Source organism: Trichomycterus rosablanca, chromosome 15, assembly GCF_030014385.1.
Source record: "Trichomycterus rosablanca isolate fTriRos1 chromosome 15, fTriRos1.hap1, whole genome shotgun sequence".
In the NCBI taxonomy this organism is placed as follows: Eukaryota; Metazoa; Chordata; class Actinopteri; order Siluriformes; family Trichomycteridae; genus Trichomycterus; species Trichomycterus rosablanca.
Window position 1 is genome coordinate 10,676,197 of NC_086002.1, and position 25,561 is coordinate 10,701,757.

Sequence of the window (25,561 nt, forward strand, 5' to 3'; positions counted from 1 at the left end):
AGTGTATATAGTTCCTTCCAAACTGAGTACACTTCAAACTTGCTTGCACACTGCTAATGCATTAAATCAGTGCTGATTATAGTAAATGTAATACTGCCAAGTCACAGTTATTCAACCTGTACATAATATTGCTAATCTTAAAACCTACTGCTCGTCTGTGTGACCTAAAGTTGGGTTACAACATGATTAAACTATCGAGAACTCAAAATTAGAAACTTGCATACAATTTTGATAATAGATTTTTTTTTTCTGAGACTTGTATATATTCATGAAGTTTTACACATAACCATAATATCTTTTAAGCTTAGAGGATGAGGAGGTTGAATATTTCCGACTGCAACTGTAGATTTTAAAAATTATTATGGACCATTTTATAAATCTGTCTTTTTTTGTACTTTTTTGTTTATGTTTTTCAGCGTGAACCCACTTAGTAATTCGGGTCTGTAGTTTGGAGCACATTTTCCCCCGAAGCGTATCTTGTCACAACAAGCTCATGTTCGCTGTCGTTTTAGTAGGTCAAAGAGAGCATGATTCAGAACACATACCACACATAGCACACGTTGTTCTGGCAGAGAATAGTACAGATCAGGCAGACCTTAAGAGCCAGTTCATGTTGTATGGGTTAATTTAAATCAAAGGGATTTTATTAAGCAATTTATCTATTAAGTTTAAAGGGAGGGTGGAATGAATGGACACTCTATGTACTGTTCGTTATAGACATTTGTGTGAGTTTTTTGGCATTAGACGGACTCTGTGCTCTTATGTCAGTGTTTTTCTTTAATAAACTGTATAAAAGACGAAATCATTTCTGTTTTCCTTCATATGTAAGCTGGTGCTATTAATACATCCTGACACAGTGCATCATTAACATGGCATTCAGACTGGTATTTTTAAAATGTAGTAATTGCATGAGCAGTATCTGCTGCTTTATGAAGTTTGTACTTGGACGTGCTTGGTTACTCGTTTCATACTGGGCATAAGTGTACAATATATAGACAAAATTACTGGGACACCCCTTCTAATTCATGTGTTTCAGCCACAACAGTTACTAAGGTGTAATAAATCGGTTATAAAAATGAAATTATATGCTTCCAACTTTTTAGCAAACATTTATTGGAGGCCTGTTCTAGCATGACTGTGCCCCTGTGCACAAAGGGCATAAAGGGCAAAAAGACATAAAGAGCCCTGACCCCATTCCCACTGAACAGCTTTGGAATAAACTGGAACTTCAGCATACAAATTCCCTCAGACATATCTAAGTCTTGTGAGAAGCCTTCTCAGAGGAGTAACGATCACCAGGTCATGGTAGCTTTAAGGGCTTGAGTTGAAGGTGACTGGACTTGTTTATAGGTTTTTGAAGACCTCTCATCCAAAAGGCTTCTTTAGTTCTAAAAGCTAATGGAGAGTCCCAGGTATTTAACCTCTAGTGGGTGTGGGGTTGTCATGTTGGAGCTTGTCCTGACACAAATTGTCAGCCACCTAGTTCCCTACCTAGGTGATTTAACCCCCATTCACACCTGGACTCGTGTGAGTTGTTAGGATGGGGCATTGACTCTCAAATGAGTCGTACCTTGGCTTTTGTGATCCTAACGACTCCCATGTTGGCAGGGTGGGGCAACAACTCTGAGACAACTCCAGAGTGACAACCCCACTAGAAGTAAATACTTGGGAATTCCTATCATCCCTATTTTAGAACTGAAGAAGCCTTTCAGATGAGAGGTAAACCGTCTTTAGTAAAATATAAAGAAGTCCAGTCACCTTAAACTTGGGCACTCATATAGCTGTCACTCTTTTTTAATAAAGGCAGGACAAGGGTAGCTCAGCAGATAAGGTACTTGACTAATCATTCAAAGTTTGCCGGTTCAAGCCCCATCACTGCCAAGTTGCCATTGTTGGGCCTTCTTGCTCAAATGCATTCAATGATAATTGTAGGTCTCTTTGGACAAAAAATGTAAATGTAATACCATTTGTTTTTGAAATGGGATGTCTAACAAGCCCATGGTCAGGTGTCCAATACTTTTGGCCATATAGTGTTTTATTTACAGATGACAGTGGAAGCATAAACAGTAGGGATGTAACGATGCACCACAAGACAGTTAATAACCGATTCATAAATTCCACGATTCAAATCGATTTGACATGTAAAATGAATCGATATTCACTTTAAACAGCAGAGGGCACTGGCGCTATACACCTCGCCTGGTTGACGTCACTGGCGCTATACGCATCGCATCGTGGGAAGCATAAACAGTAGGGATGTAACGATGCACCACAAGACAGTTAATAACCGATTCATAAATTCCACGATTCAAATCGATTTGACATGTAAAATGAATCGATATTCACTTTAAACAGCGCTGTACACCTCGCCTGGTTGACGTCACTGGCGCTATACGAATCGCATCGTGGGTAAAGTGTATCGTTACATCCCTAATAAACAGTAATATTTATGAATATCTTCCCTATGTATTATTTTTATGATGTTTTACACTGTGGTGGTTGTTATAACCAAATACCAACAGGATTTCTCTTTTTTCAACAGGACAATCATGTTTTTGAGTTCAGGAAAACTTAATCAAGCTGAAAAGATAATATTAAGTTTATTTTTTAAATACACTGACTAAGCATAACATTATGACCACTGACAGGTGAAGTAAATAACACTGATTATCTCTTTATCACGGCCCCTCTTAGTAGGTGGGATATATTAGGCAACAAGTGAACATTTTATCCTCAAAGTTGATGTGTTAGAAGCAGGAAAAATGGGCAAGCGTAAGGATTTGAGTGAGTTTGCCAAGGGCCAAATTGTGATGGCTAGACGACTTGGGTCAGAGCATCTCCAAAACTGCAGCTCCTGTGGGGTGTTCCCGGTCTGTAGTGGTCAGTATCTATCAAAAGTGGCCCAAGAAAGGAACAGTGGTAAACCAAGCGGCCAAGGCTTAGTGATGCACATGGGGAGCGAAGGCTGGCCCGTGTGGTCCGATCCAACAGGCGAGCTACTGTAGCTCAAATTGCTGAAGAAGTTAATGTTGGTTCTGATAGAAAGGTGTCAGAATACACAGTGCATCACAGTTTGTTGCGTATGGGGCTGCATAGCCGCAGACCAGTCAGTTAGGAAGGTGGTCATAATGTCATGCCTAATAGGTGTATATGACAATGTAAAAAGATCTTGGAAGATCATAAGGAGCAAATGTTAGTGTTAGAGGGACACATTTATGGCAGATTTGTCTTAAATTATGCTGTATCAAACATGCCTTCCTATAATAGTGTCACTGACGGTATGAGATGTGCTTAGACATTTGGAACTGGGTGGGAATCCCTGATGATTTAAATGTCTAATCATTCATGCACGATTGAGTATAAGGAGCAGCAGATCATGTGTCTCTGGTCTTGTTTTGTCTCAAGTCAACAAATCAACTTAGTTTCCCCATCCCAAAATAAAACCTACAGGTCCAGACTGTTAGAAAACTGTCTAGAAACTTTGGTCTAGTCACTAGGTCTAGTAGTAGATTCCAGATCATGTGTTTGAGTTACAATGTGTTTACTGTAATGATATACTGAAGTAGTATTTACAGTACTGTTCAAAATAATAGCAGTCCAACACCATTAACCTGATAAATCACTGTTTTTAGTAGAAATGCTATTTCTACATAGCAAAAAATTGACTTGAAAGTTTAGTAGAGTAATGAAAACAAAACAAACCCAACAATTAGGACATGCATGCCGTTCATTCTGAGTAATCGAAGCATTGATTGAAAGGGGGTTGTTCAAAATAATAGCAGTGAGGAGTTCAATTGGTGAAATCATTCATTCTGCAGAAGAACGGGTGTAAATTTTGGCCCTTATTTAAGGTAGGAGGGTGGCAAATGTTGCACAGGTTGGTCATAGCACATTTCCTTCTGAAATACTGGGTAAAATGGGTTGTTCCAGACTTTGTTCTGATGAACAGCATACTTTGATTAAAAAGTTGATTGTAGAGAGAAAAAACATACAGAGAAGTGCAGCAAATTATAGCCTGCTCAGCTAAAATGATCTCAAATGCCTTGAAGTGACAACCAAAACCTGAAAGATACGGAAGGAAGCGTGGAACTACTGTTCAATTGGATCGAAGATTAGCCAAAATAGCAAATACTCAGTCAATGATTACCTCCAGAAAGTTCAAGGAACATCTAAATTTACCAGTGAGTACAGAAGATGATTAAATGAAGCCAATTTACCAGCAAGAACTCCTGCAAAGTCCCGTTGTTAAGAAAATGACGTTTCCTGAATGGGTTCAAATTTGCCAAGGAACACATTGACTGGTCCAAAGAGAAATGGTTCAACATTTTGTGGACTGGTGAAAGCAAAATTGTTCTATTTGGGTCTAGTGGCCGTAGACAGTATGTCAGACGACCCCCGAGCACTGAATTCAAGCCAAAGTTCACTGTGAAGACAGTAAAGCATGGTGGTACAAAATGATGATATGGGGATGTTTATCATACCATGGTGTTACGCCTATTTATCACATACGAGGGATCATGGATCAGTTTAAATATATCAGAATACTTGAGGAGATCATGTTGGCCTATGTTGAAGAAGAAATGTCCTTAAAATGGGTGTTTCAACATGACAATGACCCAAAACATCTTGGTTACAGACAAACAAGATTGAGGTAATAGAGTGGCCAGCCCAATCCCCTGACTTCAGTCCCATAGAGAACTTGTGGGCTGAAATCTGAAACGTGTTTTTTTGAAGCAAAACCCAAAATTGCAGAAGAACTGTGGAATGTAGTTTAATCATCCTGGACTGGAATACCTGTTCAGAGGTGCCAGAAGTTGGTCGACTCCATGCAACACAGATCTCGGAAACAATTGTTCTGCCACTAAATATTAGTTCAGTAATTTAAAGTAAAGTGAAACCTCAAAAATTTTTTCATGTTATACATACATTTTTTGAGTTTTTAAAGAAAAATGCTGGCACTGCTATTACTTTGAACAGCCTAATATTAATTTTTCCTTAATTTTCTGTAAAGGATTGACACAAACTGACTGAATTTTGTTAATGTTTTGATTTAGAATTGAAAGTGTAGTATTTTCAGTGCATTTGCATTTATGGAAATAAAAGTTATTATAATGATTTTGTGCTTTATTCGCTTTTTTAAAATCACTGCTATTTTTTTGAACACCACTGTATATCACAGGATGAGTTCTCAAGAGCGCCACCCTTATTAATCTGAATGATAGACACTGCCATCTAGTGGCGGATCTGCGCAGTGTTTTCATGCAACATTTACATTTAATAAAGGTTTACTTAATATAATATCAAGTGCACAGTGTAAAAATCGTCAAATGTTCAATCAGGTCTTCTGTTCAAGTGCTTTGATGTACGTTATGATATGTTACTTCAAGTACAAACTATACCGCATAGAAAACTAAATATTAATTTCAGCACATCACTTAACTTCAACACACTATATTTCATTTGAAGATGAAGTGTACAGTTGCTTATCTAGCTCTATTTTAAGTTTCTTAAACTGTGTGTCTGATGTGCAGCAGCTAGCGGTGGGCAGATGGCTGGCATCATCAGTGCTGTAGGAGTGGCAATATTAGGTGCTGCATCCAGCTATTTTGCTTACCAGAAGAAGAAACTCTGCTTCAAAATGCAAGGAGGTAAGTGTTCAGTTTGACCAGTTTTTTATTTACTGATCTGTAGGGACCTGGTTGTGTTTAAGAATGCACTGTATGCATATTATTACAAATTATTTCACTATGCCAAAGACACCTAAAGTTTTTCTTCAAGTTTTTGTGATTGACACCTTTAATTTGACAGTTTTAAAAAGGCCCCTTAGTGGATCAACATGTTGCTATTAAATCTCATTAAATCAATGCAGATACATGCTTCTTATTATTGGCATTAAACCTCACAGAACTATTTTTAAAGGTTTACTATTACTATCAATGCAGATACATGCTTCTTATTATTGGCATTAAACCTCACAGAACTATTTTTAAAGGTTTACTATTACTATCAATGCAGATACATGCTTCTTATTATTGGCATTAAACCTCACAGAACTATTTTTAAAGGTTTACTATTACTGTCTTTGGACTGTAAACCATCCACCTTCAAATTTCTACCCCCTTTCTACATTAGTGGGGGAGGCACGGTGGCTCAGTGGGTAGCACTGTTGCTTCACAGCAAGAAAGTCCTGGGTTCGATCCCCAGGTGGGGTGGGTCCTTTCTGTGTGGAGTTTGCATGTTCTCCCCGTGTCTGTGTGGGTTTCCTCCAAGTTTTTCCTCAGGTTTTTGTGATTGACACCTTTAATTAGTTTTAAAAAGGCCCCTTAGTGGATCAACATGTTGCTTTTAAATCTCACTTATCAATGCAGACACTTGCTTCTTATTATTGACATTAAACCTCCGAGAACTATTTTAAATAGTGAACTATTTTTTAAAGGTTTTCTATTACTTCCTTTGGACTGTGTGGGTTTCCTCCGGGAGCTCCGGTTTCCTCCCACAGTCCAAAAACATGCAAGTGAGGTAAATTGGAGATGACAAAATTGTCCATGACTGTGTTTCACATTAAACCTTGAACTGATGAGTCTCGTGTAACGAATAATTACCTGTCTTGTCATGAATGTAACCAAAGTGTAAAACATGACGGTATAACCCTAAACAAGTAAATTTTACATTAGTGTAACTATAATTAGTGTAACTAAAGTGTAGGTCTAGTTTTCACTGGTTTTATTGCAAACATTTAAAAATATTTGGGCTATACAGCATATTCCAGTAAAAAAAAATCTAAGCTTAATAGTTTATTTATTATAGAGAACTTTCAAAATTAATTTAATTGTTCAAAATATTGGAAATAAGTATAATACATTTTTTTTTTTTTTTTTTTTTTTTTATATAATGTGACATTGCATTTGTTGTGGCATTCTTATTTTTTCCCAATTACATACAAAACAAATAAAATATTTTTGACAGTTAAGAGCAAATTTGGGTATTTTATATTTGACATAATAGTACTGAAACTTAATGTGGTAAAAATAATATGTATAAACTGCAGTAAAAGTATTGAAAAGAATTATGCAGTGGTCAGTGGTTTATTTGAACTGTGTAAATGAGGTACTACACTGCCTCTAGTGGTGGAAAAGTGAATAACACCAGGCATCTGGCAGCGGGTGTCAAGTTACTAAACCCCTGTCATGTCAAATTTTTTATTACAAAAATGTTAAGTGTAAATGAATAAACTAAACAAACAATGGACCACTCAGTCAGGTGTGATGTTCATAATGCTTTTATTTATTCACTTTTGTCCTTTACAGCAGGTTAAATCATAGAAACGGTTACATAAACATGTGAATATGTTTTTGTAGTATTATAAAAGAAATTCTATTAATGTAACTTAATTGGATTGAAATCTAATGTATTTATTTTACATAATAAGCGTGAATAGACCATAATATCTGTAGATGGGTATGTGCCAGCAATTCACAAGTGATCAGATGAACACAATATGCTGGAATTGACTGTTTAGCAAATGAAAAGACACGCATAATAGGCTGGAATCGACTGTTCATTCAGGTCTGATGTTCATATGGAATTTATTCATTTACTTTTGTCCTTTACAGCAGGTTAACATGTAAATAAAGTTGTTTTTTGTTATTATAACACTTTTTTAATGTAAATGAATTAATTAAGTTAAATGTATTTATTTTAAAGTGTGGAAACGCTTTATAAAAGTAAATAAAAACGCTTTATAGAGCTAAATAAAAACGCTTTATAAAAGTAAACAAAAACGCTTTATAAAGCTAAATAAAAACGCTTTACAAAAGTAAAAAAACGCTTTATAAAGCTAAATAAAAACGCTTTACAAAAGTAAATAAAAACGCTTTATAAAGCTAAATAAAAACGCTTTACAAAAGTAAATAAAAACGCTTTATAGAGCTAAATAAAAACGCTTTACAAAAGTAAATAAAAACGCTTTATAGAGCTAAATAAAAACGCTTTATAAAAGTAAATAAAAACGCTTTATAAAGCTGAATAAAAACGCTTTACAAAAGTAAATAAAAACGCTTTATAAAGCTAAATAAAAACGCTTTACAAAAGTAAATAAAAACGCTTTATAAAGCTAAATAAAAACGCTTTACAAAAGTAAATAAAAACGCTTTATAGAGCTAAATAAAAACGCTTTATAAAAGTAAATAAAAACGCTTTATAAAGCTGAATAAAAACGCTTTACAAAAGTAAAAAAACGCTTTATAAAGCTAAATAAAAACGCTTTACAAAAGTAAATAAAAACGCTTTATAAAAGTAAATAAAAACGCTTTATAGAGCTAAATAAAAACGCTTTATAAAAATGATAAAACGGCAATTGTAAACACATGTACAATTGTTCATTCGCGATTTACATATCAAGAGATCTTTACTGTCAGTTACGATGCACTTTCGGATTATTTAGTCTAAAAGTGAAGAAGTACAAAATCGCCCAAAGCGGGGTTCGAACCGATGTCTTTGAAAAGCATTTCTGCAACCCATACCTCGACATATGCGCGCTGGCCTTGGCGCAATGGATAGCGCATTGGACTTCTAGGTTAGAAGAGAAGTGATTCAAAGGTTGTGGGTTCGAGTCCCACCAGAGTCGAGGTTTTTAATTTTACACCACTAACAATTTGTTATTAAAATAGGCAGGGTTATTAGAAGAGAGGCATCACAGGGTGGACTGTGTGGGGAAGCCTTTTTATTTACTGCTTCATTGTTTGTGTGTGTGTGTAGGAGGTGGTGACCCTGAGAGTGGTAATAACCGATCTGGCACACAGTCTGACCCACAAGGTAAATGCTTTAAATATACATTTACATTTTCAGCATTTAGCAGATGCTTTTATCCAAAGCGACTTACACAGTGAGCGGAACACAATGAGCAATTAAGGGTTAAGGGCCTTGCTTAGGGACCCAACAGTGGCAACTTGGTGGTGGCGGGTCTTGAACCGGCAACCTTCTGTTTACTAGTCCAGTACCTTAACCACTGAGCTATCACTGGCTATCATCTAAGTTTTATCTTATTTATTTGTTGGGCCCTTGAGCAAGGCTCTTGACCCTCAATTGCTCAGCTGTAATTCGCTTTAGATAAAGGCATCTGCTAAATGTCAAAAATGAAAATGAATAGTATCTTATTTCAATTCAAACCATGTTTTTTCACAGCTGCAATACTATTTAGAAAAAAAAATAGGGACAGTGGTAGCCTAGTGGGTAGGGCTTTGGGCTATCAATTGAAAGGTTGAGAGTTCGAATCCCAGCTCTGCCATGCAGTCACTCAAAATTTTGTTAAATATACATATTTAATAGTCTAATTATACTGTCTGCCTAACTAATACTGTTTCAATTTCTGGTGCTGTAAACATGACATTCAGCATCGATCAGACCTCTGTAGATGGCATCGATCAGCCAGCAGAGGTCAGAATTGCAGCAGTTATGAGGAATCCCCTCCGGCATTCCTACTCTCGGACGAGCCAATCATTGTCCGTATAGATGACCAGCCTGCCGATATCAGAGCTGAGATTTGAACTCGTGAATTTGAGAAGTCTGCTCTGGTGTATTAGTGTGTGTTACCGTGGCACCACCTGAACACCCCCCTTCATACTTAATACATAGGTACATTTACTAGTCACTCTAAATATACTAAACATATTTAATAGTCTAATTACACCACATGATCTGTCTGCTTATCTGTCACCATTTAAAAATGTGTTTTCATTTCTGGGGCTGTAAACATGACATTCGGCATCGGTCAGACCTATGCAGATGGCATCGACCAGCCAGCAGAGGTCAGAATTGCAGCAGTTATGAGGAATCCCCTCCGGCATTCCTACTCTCAGACGAGCCAGTCATTGTCCGTATAGATAACCAGCCTGCCGATATCAGAGCTGAGATTCGAACTCGTGAATCTGAGACATCTGCTCTGGTGTGTTAAGGTGTTTTCCCGCTGCGCCATCCGAACACCCTCTATACTTAATACATAGTTAAATTTGGTAGTCACCCTAAATTTTATTTAATATACGATACATATTTAATAGTCTAATTACACCACATAATTTTACCCATAAATTTCTGTCTATCACCATTTTAAAATATTGTTTTAATTTCTGGGACTGTAAACATGACATTCAGCATCGATCAGACCTCTGTAGATGGCATCGATCAGCCAGCAGAGGTCAGAATTGCAGCAGTTATGAGGAATCCCCTCCGGCATTCCTACTCTCGGACGAGCCAATCATTGTCCGTATAGATGACCAGCCTGCCGATATCAGAGCTGAGATTCGAACTCGCGAATTCGAGACATCTGCTCTGGTGTGTTAGGGTGTTTTCCCGCCACCCGAGCACCCTCTGTATGTAATACATAGTTAAATTTACTAGTCACTTTAAAATTTGTTTAATATACAATACATATTTAATAGTCTAATTACAAAAGATAATGTTATCTGTAAATATCTGTCTGTCTATCACCGTTTAAAAATACTGTTTTAATTTCTGGGGCTATAAATGACATGACATAAAGATGCCACACACAGTAGGCTTTCAAATGCTAATTTTACCACAATCATTTTCTCCGCAGCTCTGAGCAACCTCATGCGATCCTCCTAACTCCTGATGGATCAACGCACATGTTCACACTGCAGAGACCTGCACTCTCTCTACAAGAGACTACAAGAAGTGCCTAAAGTTTTAGGGTTGTATTTTTTATGTTAGAATGTTATCCGATTGTTTTTTTAAAGCTTGTTAGCTGTGTTATTTTGAGACTTTGTGTGTATTTCAATTATCCAAATTGTGCTTGAAATGGTTTCTGTAAGCCTGCTGTTAATGTTCATTTGATGATTAGGCTTGCTGGAACAGCATCACCAACTATAAAGGTTTTAAATGATTTTACATGATTATTTAGAGCAGATACAGCTAAACAGTAGGTGTGGTGAGGGATTTTTAGCATTTCTGTTACTGTTCTTTTTTATGTATGGATGAGTAGAACAAGTTATGGTCTAAAATGTTTATAAAGGATTAATTTTTATGTAGTGGTGTTAAAGGTTCTATGATGGAATGGAATATAAATATGATAGGTAGAGCTAGTTTGACTTCTGTTAGAGCAGTGGTCCCCAACCACCAGGGTCCGTGGGTCATTTATTACCGGGCCGCACAGAAAGAATATATAATTAGAGATAGCTACAAGAGCAAATACATTTCCAAAACTCTTCGGGTGTTATTGTTCCCAATCACCACTAGGTGGGAGCAGCGTCTTATTGCAGCGGAAAAAGCTCAGGCTCACTGATTTTCTATTCTATAGTTATTCTATTGTAAATCCCCCCACCCCCACTGGCCCATGAAATTATATCTTATATGAAACCGGTCTGTGGTGCAAAAAAGGTTGGGGACCACTGTGTTAGAGTACATACAACAGTGGAAATGTGGGTGCAACTGTCTATTTGGGCAAGCCGTAGCCCAGTGGTTAAGGCAGTGGTCCCCAACCACTGGGCTGCGAACTGGTACCGGTCCGTGGGTCATTTATTACCGGGCCGCACAGAAAAAATAAATAATTAGAGTTATTGTTATTGTTTCATATCACCCCTAGGTGGGAGTGCTGTCTCATTTCACTTAATTTGTGAGCAGTATAATTATATCCTCCCACTGGGAGGTATTGGGGACCGCTGGGTTAAGGTACTGGAGCAGTAATCATAAGATCACTGGTTCAAGCCCTTGAGCAAGGACCTTAACCCTCAATTGCTTAGACTGTATACTGTTATGTAGGTCGCTTTGGATAAATGCGTCTGCTAAATGCAGAAAATGTAAACTTAAATCTATAGTCAAGCGAGCTTTATATTGGGAATTGAATAATTTGTTTTGACTAAAACTTTTGATCATTTAGTTACAAAAAAAGAACAGTTGCAGACTGCCATGACGTACAAGCCCCCTGATACATATACACTAAATTTTGACTAAAACTCTACATGCAGCTCCATTGTTAAATACATTACATAAGTCAAATTAAGGAGAGAAAAAAAAAAACTTTTTTTTTTTTTTTTGCTTTATGACCCACATTTCTTTCCAGAATGGAAGCGAGTGGTGGGTTTTGTATTGTTTGTGTGTTTAAAATTGTCTGTTACTGTGTCTGCTTTATTCTTCTCACAGGTATTATTAGAATTCCATCGGCTGTATGTTGGGATTTGTGCTAGTATTACTTTTGCTTTTTGTACAAATGTGTTTTGCGAGTTTTGTTTTGTAATAATATGCACGTAAGACTGTTACTAACTGATGTAGTAAGATAGAGGTAAGAAATGGGGTGGGCAGTATAAAAAAAACATATCAGAGTATCTAGACATTTTCATCATTCTCAGTATGTTTTACAATATTCAATTAATGTCATTTTAATTAAAAGTTGTATTAAAAATAACAATATGCTTGCTTTATGTAAATAAAAACGGGGCGGCATGGTGGCTCAGTGGGTAGCACTGTCGCCTCACAGCAAGACGGTCCTGGGTTCGATCCCCAGGTGGGGCGGTCCGGGTCCTTTCTGTGTGGAGTTTGCATGTTCTCCCCGTGTCTGCGTGGGTTTCCTCCAGGAGTGCCGGTTTCCTCCCACAGTCCAAAGACATGTAAGTGAGGTGAATTGGAGATACAAAATTGTCCATGACTGTTTGATATGACCTTGTGAACTGATGAATCTTGTGTAATGAGCAACTACCGTTCCTGTCATGAATGTAACCAAAGTATAAAACATGACATCCCAAACAAACAAACAAACATAAATAAAAGCAGGGCTTCAGGCTTGTGGGGTTTCAATCCTCGCATGTTTCTTTCCTCTGTGTGGGCTTAATCCAATTACTCCAGTTTTCTTTATCGCCCCAAAACATGCTGAAGGTGGATTGGCTGCTGTACAATTCATTTGCGGTGTGTGTTCATGAATGTGTAATGCCCTGTGATGGAATGGCACTCCGTCCGGGCTTTATTCCTGTCCTGTGTCCAATGATTCTCAGTCGCACCAGCATCACTGCAACCCTAACCAGGATGAAGTGGTTAGTATAATGTATAAAGCAGCTTCACCAGTTATTGTTCTACCTTTTTTTAATTAATCCTGCTAAAAAAACAAATTATTTTATATCTGAACTGACAATCGAAATTGCTTGGTGCTTTTTATTGTGTAATTAAGAAACAAATTTTGTTTGCATAGGTTGTTATTGACTAACACTTGGATAGCTTTATATTTATGTGCCCCATTGTGATGCTGCCAAAGGTTGAACTGAATAAAGCCATTATAAACTTATTACCTATTGTTTGTATTGTATGTGTGCATATAAACACTATAATTTCACACATATGATTAATAAAGTGGCATCCTGTTGTAAGCTGCTTTACTTTTGTGTTATAAAATTGGTGACGTAACTTTCTTACCACTGGTGAACAGTTTAAAGTAAAAAAAAAAAAAAAATAGCTGGCCAGTAAGAGCTAATTTTTCTGCTCTAACAGTTTTGCATTTAACAGCATTGCCAGTTTTTCTTTTTTCTAACTTATGACCTATAATTTTGTCAGCCTATAAATTATACTGTTAAACAACTCCTTTAGCATTCCAATAAGAAAACATGTTGTTATATAAGACAAATATTTTGTAGTAGTAATTGTATAAAACAAGTAGCTCCATTTACACCGATCAGCCATAACATTAAAACCACCTCCTTGTTTCTACACTCACTGTCCATTTTATCAGCTCCACTTACCACATAGATGCAGTTTATAGTTCTACAATTACTGACTTTAGTCCATCTATATCTCTACATACTTTGTTAGCCCCCTTTCATGCTGTTCTTCAATGGTCAGGATGGCCACAGGGCCACCACAGCGCAGGTATTATTTAGGTGGTTGATCATTCTCAGCACTGCAGTGACACTGACATGGTGGTGGTGTGTTAGTGTGTGTTGTGCTGGTATGAGTCACCGCTGGACTGAGAATAGTCCACCAACCAAAAACATCCAGCCAACAGCGCCCTGTGGGCAGCGTCCTATGACCACTGATGAAGGTCTAGAAGATGACCAACTCAGACTGTGCAGCAACATATGAGTGATCGTCTCTGACTTTACATCTACAAGGTGGACCAACTAGGTAGGAGTGTCTAATAGAGTGGACAGTAAATTGACACAGTATAAAAAAAGTTAAAACTCCAGCATTGCTGCTGTGTCTGATCTACTTTTATTTTTAATGCAAGAGTCTTGTGATTTAATGGACGTTTTTGACTTGTGTATTGGACTTAGTCAACTTTGAGATCCCTCCTGTGTTTAGGGTCACTGATGGTGTGTTACTTGTAGTCACATAATTTACCATTTATTACTCCAGAGAACACATTTCCACTGCTTAAAGGTCCAATGATTGTGTGCTTTGCAGCATTTCAGCCAATGCTTCAGCCAATCATGCAGTGCATGTGATTATCCTAGGCTTGTTTGTGGCTGTTTCCAATCCATAAATCTCCTACCTAAATGTTTATGTGGTAACGATGCTTCCAGAAACAGCTGGAAATGTTGTAATATGAGTGGCAAATAGAGATAGATTACTTTTACTAGCTATGTCCATAGGAATTAAGCCCTGTTGGGTTTGCCTGATTTGTTGGAAAGGTGGCAATTCTACTGCCCATGTAATGAATGTAACTTTGCCGTGTATTCTATTTTTGGATTGGATTTTGCAATACTCATGTTCAAGTTGTTTGGTTAAATTTAGCAACATTAGCGTGATTATTTCTAGGAACCCTGTAGTTGGAGACCAACCATGCTGACACAGTTGAATGACCAGCGCCTCACTACCCAGAAATACCAGTGTTTACTTTTCCCCCAGTTGAACTTTTGTTTCATATGTTGTCGTGATACCACTACGACGGTCGAGTTTCACTTTGTTCCCAATATATAGGGCTATGTGGTGTTGGCTATAGAAGGAGTATCTGGATATAGCAGACTTGATGTGTGAAGCATGCAGAGTGACATAAAGTGATAGTACAGATCTCTACAGCTGTCTAGGAATAGACCTCTCTGCACCTGGACTTCTGATTTGTTTCCACTGAAACTTGAATTGGACTTCTGCTCAGGGGATACAAGGACAGAAAAGAGCAATCGAGAAAATGCCAGGTAGGTGCACCATTATTTCACTTAAATCTTAGCAGATCTTACAGTGAGAAAAAAATCAATGTATATTAAAATAACTGTGTAATATCTATCTATCTATCTATCTATCTATCTATCTATCTATCTATCTATCTATCTATCTATCTATCTATCTATCTATCTATCTATCTATCTATCTATCTATCTATCTATCTATCTATCTATCTAAATTGTGATCTCATCTTCATTCATGACTTTATAAACCCCTTTTAATCCAGGCTGGTAAAAGTATGTGAACCCATGTATTTATTATTATTCGCTGTTGCCCAGACTTGCACAATACTTAGAGTAATATTTACATGATCACTCCCCTTAGCTTGTGCCACAATATCTCAGCAAGATTGAGCTCTGGACTCTTGACTAATGTTGACTAGTTTACATGTGTGTTTTGGGTCATTGTCTTGTGACATGATCAAACTTCTATGATCTTTCAGCTGACAACTAATCTGACATTCTCTTTTAATTGATATCAATTATGATTGATACAGTTTTGGTGCACCCTCCACCATACTACATAGTTCAAACTGTGTTTTTTTGTTGTTGTTGGTTGTCTGCTAAATTTCTTTTGGTCCAAACATGATTTTGTGCATTTGTGCAACAGAAAAAGTCCAGAAATATTCCTGAACATTTGTGTAATATTTTGCAAATGTGACATAAAACGTAGCAATGTTTGTGGTAAACCAATTTCAAATCCATTTTATTCAGTATTTTTCAATTAGTATACACCTAAACAACATGTAGAATATGTACAATGTATTGTTGTGTTTTTTTTCCAAAGGGTTTACTGTTATTATGGATCATTTCACATTTGTCAGACTGAAAAAAAAACTCTTTTTATAGTCATTGCTACCACAGGAAACTAAAACTAGAAAAGTCTTAAAAACCGCAAAGGCTTCTGGTTGACGTCCACAACGTCTAAGAGCAACCACAACATTTCCAGTATGTACAACTGGATAAACCATAAAACATTCCTTAAAACTACTAAAAGGTAGTTTTAGTCCTGACTGATTGAGACCTTTCCTGAAGTTCCCACATGTACAATCCAATAATAGCACACTTGAAATGCCAATATGATTCTAATCCAAGACATTGCAAGTAATATATCAGGAATTTTAAATATACAATGTATTAAAATGTACAGATTATCTTTTTCCACACGAATATTGCATTTTTTATTGTAAAAAATGAATGAAACATCTGATTTAGTCTAAACTATGTAATTCATTTCTAGCCCACATGCCAGAATTGTGACCTTGATTGCCATCCAATAAATAGGTTGACATTTTGTTCATGTAGCTGCCATCTGTTTCTTTGGTCTGCTGAAGAGAAGGTCAGAAAGAAAACACTCTCATTAATCATAGTTTGACGGCTTTATACTCATCAAGCCTACATCAGAGGACAGTTCACTTCAGTAACCTACAGTGAAGAGCATCGAGCCAAACTGGGCCATAAATGACTTCATTTATCCACAGGGTTGATGCACTCAGGTCTGGTCCTGGTGTTTCTTTGCTCACACCAAATCCAAGCCATGATAAACATGCTATAATATTGGCTTTTAGCTAAAAAAGTTAAGAATTGCTCCTGTAACTCAGGTTTGATTCCCACCTTGTTACTGTCTGTGTGAAATTTGGCCATTTGGGATACTTTCCCGGAAGAAGTTTAAATTACTGTGGAATCGATCAGAAGTTCAAGTCTTAGTACAGCTAAGATGATACATATTGTTGTTACATGTTTTATATGATACATACAGCTATTATACAGCCATAACATTAAAACCACCTCCTTGTTTCTACACTCACTGTCCATTTTATCAGCTCCACTTACCATATAGAAGCACTTTGCAGTTCTACAATTACTAACTGTAGTCCATCTGTATTAGGTATTATTGTGTAGGTATTATTGTACAGGTATTATTTGGGTGTTGGATCATTCTCAGCACTGCAGTGACACTGACATGGTGGTGGTGTGTTAGTGTGTGTTGTGCTGGTATGAGTGGGTAAGACACAGCAATTCTGATAGAGTTTTTAAACACCTCACTGTCACTGCTGGACTGAGAATAGTCCACCAACCAAAAATATCCAGCCAACAGCGCCCCATGGGCAGCGTCCTGTGACCACTGATGAAGGTCTAGATGATGACCAACTCAAACAGCAGCAATAAATGAGCGATCATCTCTGACTTCACATCTACAAGGTGGACCAACTAGGTAGGAGTGTCTAATAGAGTGGACAGTGAATGGACACGGTATTTACAAACTCCAGCAGTGCTGCTGTGTCTCTCATACCAGCATAACACACACTAACACACCACCACCATGTCAGTGTCATGATCCACCACCTAAATAATACCTACTCTGTGGTGGTCCTGTGGGGGTCCTGACCATTGTAAAACAGCATGAAAGGGGGCTAACAAAGTATGTAGAGAAACAGATGGACTACAGTCAGTAATATTAGAACTAAGTGAGTGGTGGTAAGTGGAGCTGATAAAATGGACAGTGAGTGTAGAAACAAGGAGGTGGTTTTGATGTTAATGTTATGGCTGATTGGTGTGTTACTTATAATAAATCAGGTCACATGACTATCTAAAGATAGATATCTAAAGATGCCAATGGTTAACCTTCAAGAAATGCCCTAAATCTGCCTTTCAGAATATTTTGTTTCAATACCAAACTGGACTCACAAACATAGAAGACGCATGGTGTAACATGAACCAAGTCATTGGAAGGACACATATCTGTGCACCCTTAGTGCCAGTTCCAAGCCTGGATAAATAGTAGAGTTGCGTCAGTAAAGGTATCCAGCGTAAAAACTGTGCCAAACAGGCGGTCAGATGATCTCCTGTGGTGACCCATAACAGGATCAGCCAAAAGGAATCATTCATTTGTTTGCTTAAAGATAATGTACACACTTATCCGTTTCGATTCTAAACAAGATGATCAAACATAATTACTAATCATATTTACAGTGGGGGAAATAAGTATTTGATCCCCTGCTGATTTTGTAAGTTTACCCCCTTACAAAGACTTGAACAGTCTATAATTTTTATGGAAGGTTTATTTTAACAGAGAGAGACAGAATATCAACAAAAAATCCAGAAAAAAAACATTAAATAAAAGTTATAAATTAATTTGTATTTAATTAAGGGAAATAAATATTTGATCCCCTACCAACCAGCAAGAATTCTGACCCCCACAGACCGGTTATGTGCCCATGAGGCACACAAATTAGTCCTGTCCCTGTATAAAAGACTCCTGTCACAGAATCAGTTTCTTCCGTTCAAATCTCTCGACCACCATGGGCAAGACCAAAGAGCTATCAAAGGACGTCAGGGACAAGATTGTAGACCTGCACAAGGCTGGAATGGGCTACAAGACCATCAGCAAGAAGCTTGGTGAGAAAGAGACCACTGTTGGTGCGATAATTCGAAAATGGAAGAAATACAGTCAATCGCCCTCGCTCTGGAGCTCCATGCAAGATCTCACCTGGTGGGGTAAGAATGATTCTGAGAAAGGTGAGGTCAGTCCAGAATTACACGGGAGGAGCTTGTCAATAATCTCAAGGTAGCTGGGAGCACAGTCACCAAGAAAACCATTAGTAACACACTTCGCCGTAATGGATTGAGATCCTGCAGTGCCCGCAAAGTCCCTTTGCTCAAGAAGGCTCATGTACAGGCCCGTCTGAAGTTTGCCAATGAACACCTGAATGATTCAGAGAAAGCTTGGGAGAATGTGATATGGTCAGATGAGACCAAAATTGAGCTCTTTGGCATCAACTCCACTCACCGTGTTTGGAGGCAAAGAAATGCCCGGTGGGGATGGTGTTCTTGGGGTCATATCCAGCATTTCTCTGCTCCCAGCTCCCTTGAGATCATTGACAAGCTCCTCCCATGTAATTCTGGACTGACCTCACCTTTCTCAGAATCATTCTTACCCCACCAGGTGAGATCTTGCATGGAGCTCCAGAGTAAGGGTGATTGACTGTGATCTTGTATTTCTTCCATTTTCAAATTATCGCACCAACAGTGGTCTCTTTCTTTGTTGATATTCTGTCTCTCTCTGTTAAAATAAACCTTCCATAAAAATTATAGACTGTTCAAGTCTTTGTAAGGGGGTAAACTTACAAAATCAGCAGTGGATCAAATACTTATTTCCCCCACTGTAGATTATCAAAGTCAAGCAGTCATCTCGATGTTTAAAACAGGAACCACATTGCCAGAATCAAAGAAATCCCACAATAGCAATATATGAATATTTATGAATCAATATTTATGAATCACAATGTTAAAGAGACTAATCAAAAATATTATTAATGGGGAGCAGCAAGGGGAAAACAGCTGCTTACCTATAGAGAAACATCAATGTTTGTCTAACATTTACGAAAAAACACCTAAATAATCCCCAAACCCTTTGGAATAAAGCCCTATGGGTAGACAAATGAAAAAAATGACACGTTTCCAATTCTGGTCATATGACTATGTGTTTGTGTATGTGTTCCTTAGAAGCCTATGTGACTCTGGCAACTAGTGATCCCTACTGCATGGGATGTCTTGTAGTGGGAAAGTGCTTGCGAAGGCATGGAACGACTAAAAATCTAGTGGTTATGATCTCTCCCAGCGTTAGCACAGAAGCACGGTAAGCAAACAACCAAACATAAAGGAAACAGTTTTGGGGACCAGAAGCAAAGTAACGGACTCAGAAATACAAAAGAATTTGTATTCGTTTGTTTTTGTTTTTCTGTCTAGTTTGTCATTAGAAAACGTGTATGATGAGGTTATAGTGGTGGACTTGTTGGACAGCAGAGACAGGGCGCACCTTTCCTTGCTGGGGCGTCCAGAACTGGGAATCACTTTCACCAAGATCCACTGCTGGACGCTCACACAATACACCAAGTGTGTGTTTCTGGATGCTGATACACTTGTGAGTAGTAATAAAAATAATACAAACTCTAAGAAAAATGTGTCATTATTAAAGTACATTGTGTTTTTGGAGTAAGATATGAAGTTTGTTTATTAGGATTTTAACGTCATGTTTTACACTTTGATTACATTCATGACAGAAACGGTAGTTACTTGTTACACAAGATTTATCAATTCACAAGGTTTATATCGATCGCAGTCATGGACCCAGAAGAAACCCACGCAGACACAGGGAGAACATGCAAACCCAGACCCAGACCACCCCACCTGGGGATCTACCCCGGATCTTCTTGCTTTGAGGCGACAGTGCTACCCACAGAGCCACCGTGCCGCCCGAAGATACGAAGTCTAGTAGCTAAACAGTTTGCAGCATGTTAAACAGTGTCTAAGCTAACAACACAAACAGACCTAGAGACACTCTGCATTAGCAAATGTGCGTTCGAAGGTCAACACTAGCCAAACATTCAAAGTCACAATTACAGTACCAAATACAGTAGTTCTGTGGTCATGTCCACTGCTTTTGCACCACCAATTACAATCAAGCATAAATCTAAAGCAAGCAGTCAAGCTAATGTTGACTTTAAACAAACCTTTATGGTCTTGTCTACTTAACTAGAGTAGGGAAATGTTTACTGTGGAAGCACATCTGTAAGTCGCTCTGGATAAGAATGTCTGCTAAATGCCGAAAATGTAAATAATGTAGCACAGCAAGCATCAGATCCTGCGCTTATCTGTACCCCTGCAGGTACTTTGTAATGTGGATGAGCTGTTCGAACGAGAGGAACTCTCCGCATCTCCAGATCCGGGCTGGCCCGATTGCTTCAACTCTGGTGTGTTTGTGTTCAGACCGTCACTAGAGACCCATACACGTCTGCTGGAACATGCTGACATGTACGGAAGCTTTGATGGTGAGTGGAAGAGAAGGATTAGCTATAGCTAAACAATTCATTCAGCTTTTGTTAACAAAGTAGTTTATCTGAATGGCTTAAAATGTGACAGGGAAAAATAAATAAAATACATACATTATAATGTTAAACATTATTGTTTTTAGGAGGTGATCAGGGACTTTTAAACTCCTTCTTTAGTGACTGGGCAGTGAAGGACATCAATAAGCACCTACCGTTTCTTTATAACCTTAGTGCCAATGCAATCTACACATATTTACCTGCTTTCCACAAGTACGTATTCATCAACAGAACAAACTGAGCAAGACCATTCATCTATGAACAATAAAACATAAGCACAATCTAAAAAAAATTATCTTTATGCTATTCTGCTGTTCTTTTTTTTCTAATTATTTGCTTCATGCAGGTATGGTCATCAGGCAAAAATCGTTCACTTCCTGGGCCAATCCAAGCCCTGGCAATTGCCTTCCAACCAACATTCACTAAGTGGAGCTGATCCCAACAGGAATTTGGAGAAATATTTACATTTGTGGTGGGTGGAGTACTACAGCCACAGAGAAGCACATGTACCAGAGTCCCATGAGCCCAAGGATTCATTGCTTATTGAACCTGTAAGTCTCCCATTTTTTTAACATTAAATGTGTTGTCAGATTTTGGCAATTTGAAAGTTTCTTTGTAGTTTTTCGGGGAATACAGTATTAGCAGGAAATACTAAATGACATTATATGTCATTATTATGTGGCCTGGCCTCCTAATTCCTCATGAGCAATTATTATATTATTATAAACTGACCTCACTCTGCTATATGCCAAGCCAAGAAAAAACCCCCAGTCACATTAGGAAATTTGTCCGGATGTTCAAATGTAATTCATGAACCGCATTAAATCATTCAGTCACAGAAAATAGAACACTGTAGAAATCATTGACATCCCAAGGTTGAATGACTTACAGAGCTAACAAACACAGCCTAAAATTATAGCCAGGTTAGATTTACAGCAGGCCAGCTATCTAGATTCTAGCTGATAAGAATTAAAACACATTTAGGTTTATATTTAAATCATTATTATTTAAATGTGTTAATGGTAGGCAAACATCTAAATATGCCACTTTAACCCAATACTTTACATATAAATTTAATATCAGTGTGCCAACCGAACACCAGGTTATTGTGTCCAGTAATGTCAGGGAAGCTAAAACCATCATGAACCTCACCAGGATAAAGCAGTGGTAAAACATGAAATTAAAATGATGGGATAAAATCAATATGAATTGACATGTTACGATTAATTGAATGTAATAATAGTAGGCAAAAATCTAAATATGTCTCTTTCACCTAATAATTTACATACACATTTAAGTATCTGGGCATGAAGTTGGTGCAGCGGTAAATTACGCTAGCCCATTACTGCTCAGATTCAAGGTTCGAATTCCCAGCAGTGCTATCAGCTGGGCATCTAAATACAGATGTGATTTGCTACATCTGAGGTGGGATGGGATGGTCGAAGCCTTGCGATTGGTTGACGTACTGTCCTGGGTGCATTACTGTACTGTGTTCATGATTCCAGGGAAGCTGGACCCACTGTGACCCTCAACATAATAAGGCAGTGGTAAAATATAAAAATAATGGGGTGAGATGAAAGCAGTATTAATTATCTGATAAAAATAAGTCTATACAAATAAATACATATTTTTGGAGGACTTATTAACTGTTGACTGGTGTAATTTAGGAAACCCTAACTTGCACAGATTGCCCCATGCTCTCTACAGTTTGTGATGTTCAATTTCTGTACTATGTCAATTTGTCACAAGTGTTGGTTTACATAACTCTCCTCTCTCCATGTATAACAAAACTCGATTAAGCTGTTTTTTCTGCAGCGATCACAGCCCTTGGTACCATCACACACAACAATTCATCCTCAAAGCCAAGTTTCAGACCTAGAGTCCCTGAGAAAAGAAGAAAAAATACCCAACCAATCACCTAACCTATTGAATCAGAATGAACCCAGGGTGAGTGCATGTCATCAGCTGGAGGAGGGCTGTTTTTATCTTTTACATTTATATGTATGGCCAAATGTATGTGGACAGTTAGACCCTCAGTTAAAGGTTGTACCATGCTTCTTCCATTTTTAAATTATTGAGACCAGTGGGGTCTTGGAAACACTTAAAGTCTTAGATATTATGTAATATCCTTTCCCTGTTCTACGCCCTTCTACAATTTAATAATGGAAATCTCTAGACAGATCCTTGGACTTGGTGTTTGTCCTGAAAATTAATTTGTATTGTAAATGATGGGTCCTTAAAGACTATGTCAAATCAATCTAATTTGCAACAGGTAGACAGATCTCAAAAATAGGCTAGATAGGCTAGACAAATCTCAGTGATAATTAAAGCAAACAGGACCACAACTAATTTTTTATGGGTGTAAGTGTAGATTGATGTGAATTCACAATAATGTGGGCACAATTTAAGGGGTCTAAACACTGTGAATCCACTGTATGTATGTTTGTGTGTGTTTTAGCCTAGAGCGACAATATAACTTAGTACAGCTCTGCTTTTACTGCAAAGCGGCTACAAATCAATATTAATTATCTGCAAAAAATAAATCTATAATTAAAGTCTGTATTTTTGGAGGATTTATTATCTCATGACTAGTATAATTTAGGAAACCCTAACTTGCACAGATTGCCCTAAGCTCTCTACAGTTTTGTATTGTTTAGTTTTGTATATGTACAATGTCCATTTGTCTTAATGTATAATTATGTATTGTGCTTTAAAATATAACAACATTTTTGATTAAGCTGAAATAAGTTTTTTTCCTGTAGCAATCACAGCCCTTGGTATCATCACACACAACAACTCATCCTCAAAGCCAAGTTTCAGGCCCAGAGTCCCTGAGAAAAGAAGAAAAAATACCCAACCAATCACCTGACCTATTGAATCAGAATGAACCCAGGGCAAGTGCATTTCATCAGTTGGAGAAGAAGGTGAGGGATGTTTTTAACTCTTAACCTTTATATGTAAGGCCGAATATAAGTGGACACCCCTCAATTATTGAGTTGAGGGGTTTCAGCCATGTATATAGCAAACAGTGCTATAAAAGGATTTTTATGAAATAAATATGCTTTTGTCTTTGTCGTAACAGTTTGGGGAATGCCTTTTCCTAATAATGCATTTCTGGTTGATGTGCAGTGCCTGTTTATTAAGTCCCTCAACAGTGGCTTTCATATCGCAAATCAATATGAATTATCTGCTAAAATAAATTAATAATTAAAGTCTGTACAAAACATTCCATATTTTTGGAGGATTTATTATCTCATGACTAATATAATTTAGGAAACCCTCTACAGCTAAAGCTCTCTACAGTTTTGTAATGTTTAGTTTTGTATATGTACAATGTCCATTTGTGTTCATGTATAAGTATGTATTGTGCTTTAAAATATAACAACATTTTTGATTAAGCTGAAGTAAGTTTTTTTTTCCTGTAGCAATCACAGCCCTTGGTTTCATCACACACAACAACTCATCCTCAAAGCCAAGTTTCAGATCTAGAGTCCCTGAGAAAAGAAGAAAGAATACCCAACCAATCACCTGACCTATTGAATCAGAATGAACCCAGTTCAAGTGCATGTCATCAGCTGGAGGAGAAGGTGAGGGCTGTATTTATCTTTTACATTTATATGTATTGTCGAATGTATGTGAACAGCCCTCAACTACTGAGCCATGTATATTGCTAACTGTGCTATAAAACAAATTATATGCTGTTATCTCAGTTTGGGGAATGCCCTTTTCCTGGTAATGTGTTCCTGTTAAATGTGCGGTGCATGTTTATTAAGCTCCTCTATCTATTTATCCATTCATCCATCCATCCATCCATCCATCTATCTATAACCACTTCCGTGTTTCTACACACACTGTCCATTTTATGAGCTCCACTTACCATAGAAGCACTTTGTAGTTCTACAATTACTGACTGTAGTCCATCTGTTTCTCTGCATGCTTTGTTAGCCCCCTTTCTTGCTGTTCTTCAATGGTCAGGACTCTCCCAGGACCACTACAGAGCAGGTATTATTTGGGTGGTGGATCATTCTCAGCACTGCAGTGACACTGACTGTGGTGGTGTGTTAGTGTGTGTTGTGCTGGTATGAGTAGATGAGTCACAGCAGTGCTGATGGAGTTTTTAAACACTTCACTGTCACTGCTGGACTGAGAATAGTCCACCAACCAAAAATATCCAGCCAACAGCGCCCCATGGGCAGCATCTTGTGACCACTGATGAAGGTCTAGAAGATGATCAACTCAAACAGCAGCAATAGATGAGCGATCGTCTCTGACTTTACATCTACAAGGTGGACCAACTAGGTAGGAATGTCACACAGACAGTGAATGGACACAGTATTTAAAAACTCCAGCAGCGCTGCTGTGTCTTATCCACTCATACCAGCACAACACACACTAACACACCACCACCATTGAAGAACAGAGTGAAAGCAGGCTAAAAAAGGTATGTAGAGAAATAGATGGATTACAGTCAATAATTGTAGAACAAAGTGCTTCTATATGGTAAGTGGAGCTGAT

At 37.7% G+C, this 25,561-nt stretch overlaps 2 protein-coding genes across 6 annotated transcripts in view; both read left to right on the forward strand.

The window, feature by feature from the left end:
- The window catches only part of cd99 (CD99 molecule), a 42,729-nt gene extending 29,441 nt beyond the window's left edge, over positions 1 to 13,288 (forward strand). For 2 of the 4 annotated variants that reach the window (XM_063010391.1, XM_063010393.1), the window contains exons 11-13: positions 5,532 to 5,648; positions 8,758 to 8,814; positions 10,595 to 13,288. In XM_063010391.1, the coding sequence (XP_062866461.1) occupies positions 5,532 to 5,648; positions 8,758 to 8,814; positions 10,595 to 10,623 (203 nt within the window). In that variant the 3' untranslated portion in view covers positions 10,624 to 13,288. The remainder of the gene's footprint in view (positions 1 to 5,531; positions 5,649 to 8,757; positions 8,815 to 10,594) is intronic. The other 2 variants (XM_063010392.1, XM_063010394.1) reach the window with 1 other exon arrangement.
- Positions 13,289 to 14,939: 1,651 nt separating this feature from the next.
- gyg2 (glycogenin 2) overlaps positions 14,940 to 25,561 on the forward strand; it is a 42,072-nt gene continuing 31,450 nt past the window's right edge. The window contains exons 1-9 of one of the 2 annotated variants that reach the window (XM_063009727.1): positions 14,940 to 15,131; positions 19,665 to 19,797; positions 19,908 to 20,082; positions 20,827 to 20,989; positions 21,133 to 21,259; positions 21,393 to 21,597; positions 22,862 to 22,993; positions 23,809 to 23,970; positions 24,472 to 24,633. In XM_063009727.1, the coding sequence (XP_062865797.1) occupies positions 15,125 to 15,131; positions 19,665 to 19,797; positions 19,908 to 20,082; positions 20,827 to 20,989; positions 21,133 to 21,259; positions 21,393 to 21,597; positions 22,862 to 22,993; positions 23,809 to 23,970; positions 24,472 to 24,633 (1,266 nt within the window). In that variant the 5' untranslated portion in view covers positions 14,940 to 15,124. Of the gene's footprint in view, positions 15,132 to 19,651; positions 19,798 to 19,907; positions 20,083 to 20,826; positions 20,990 to 21,132; positions 21,260 to 21,392; positions 21,598 to 22,861; positions 22,994 to 23,808; positions 23,971 to 24,471; positions 24,634 to 25,561 lie in introns of those variants that run through there. The other variant, XM_063009726.1, reaches the window with a different exon arrangement.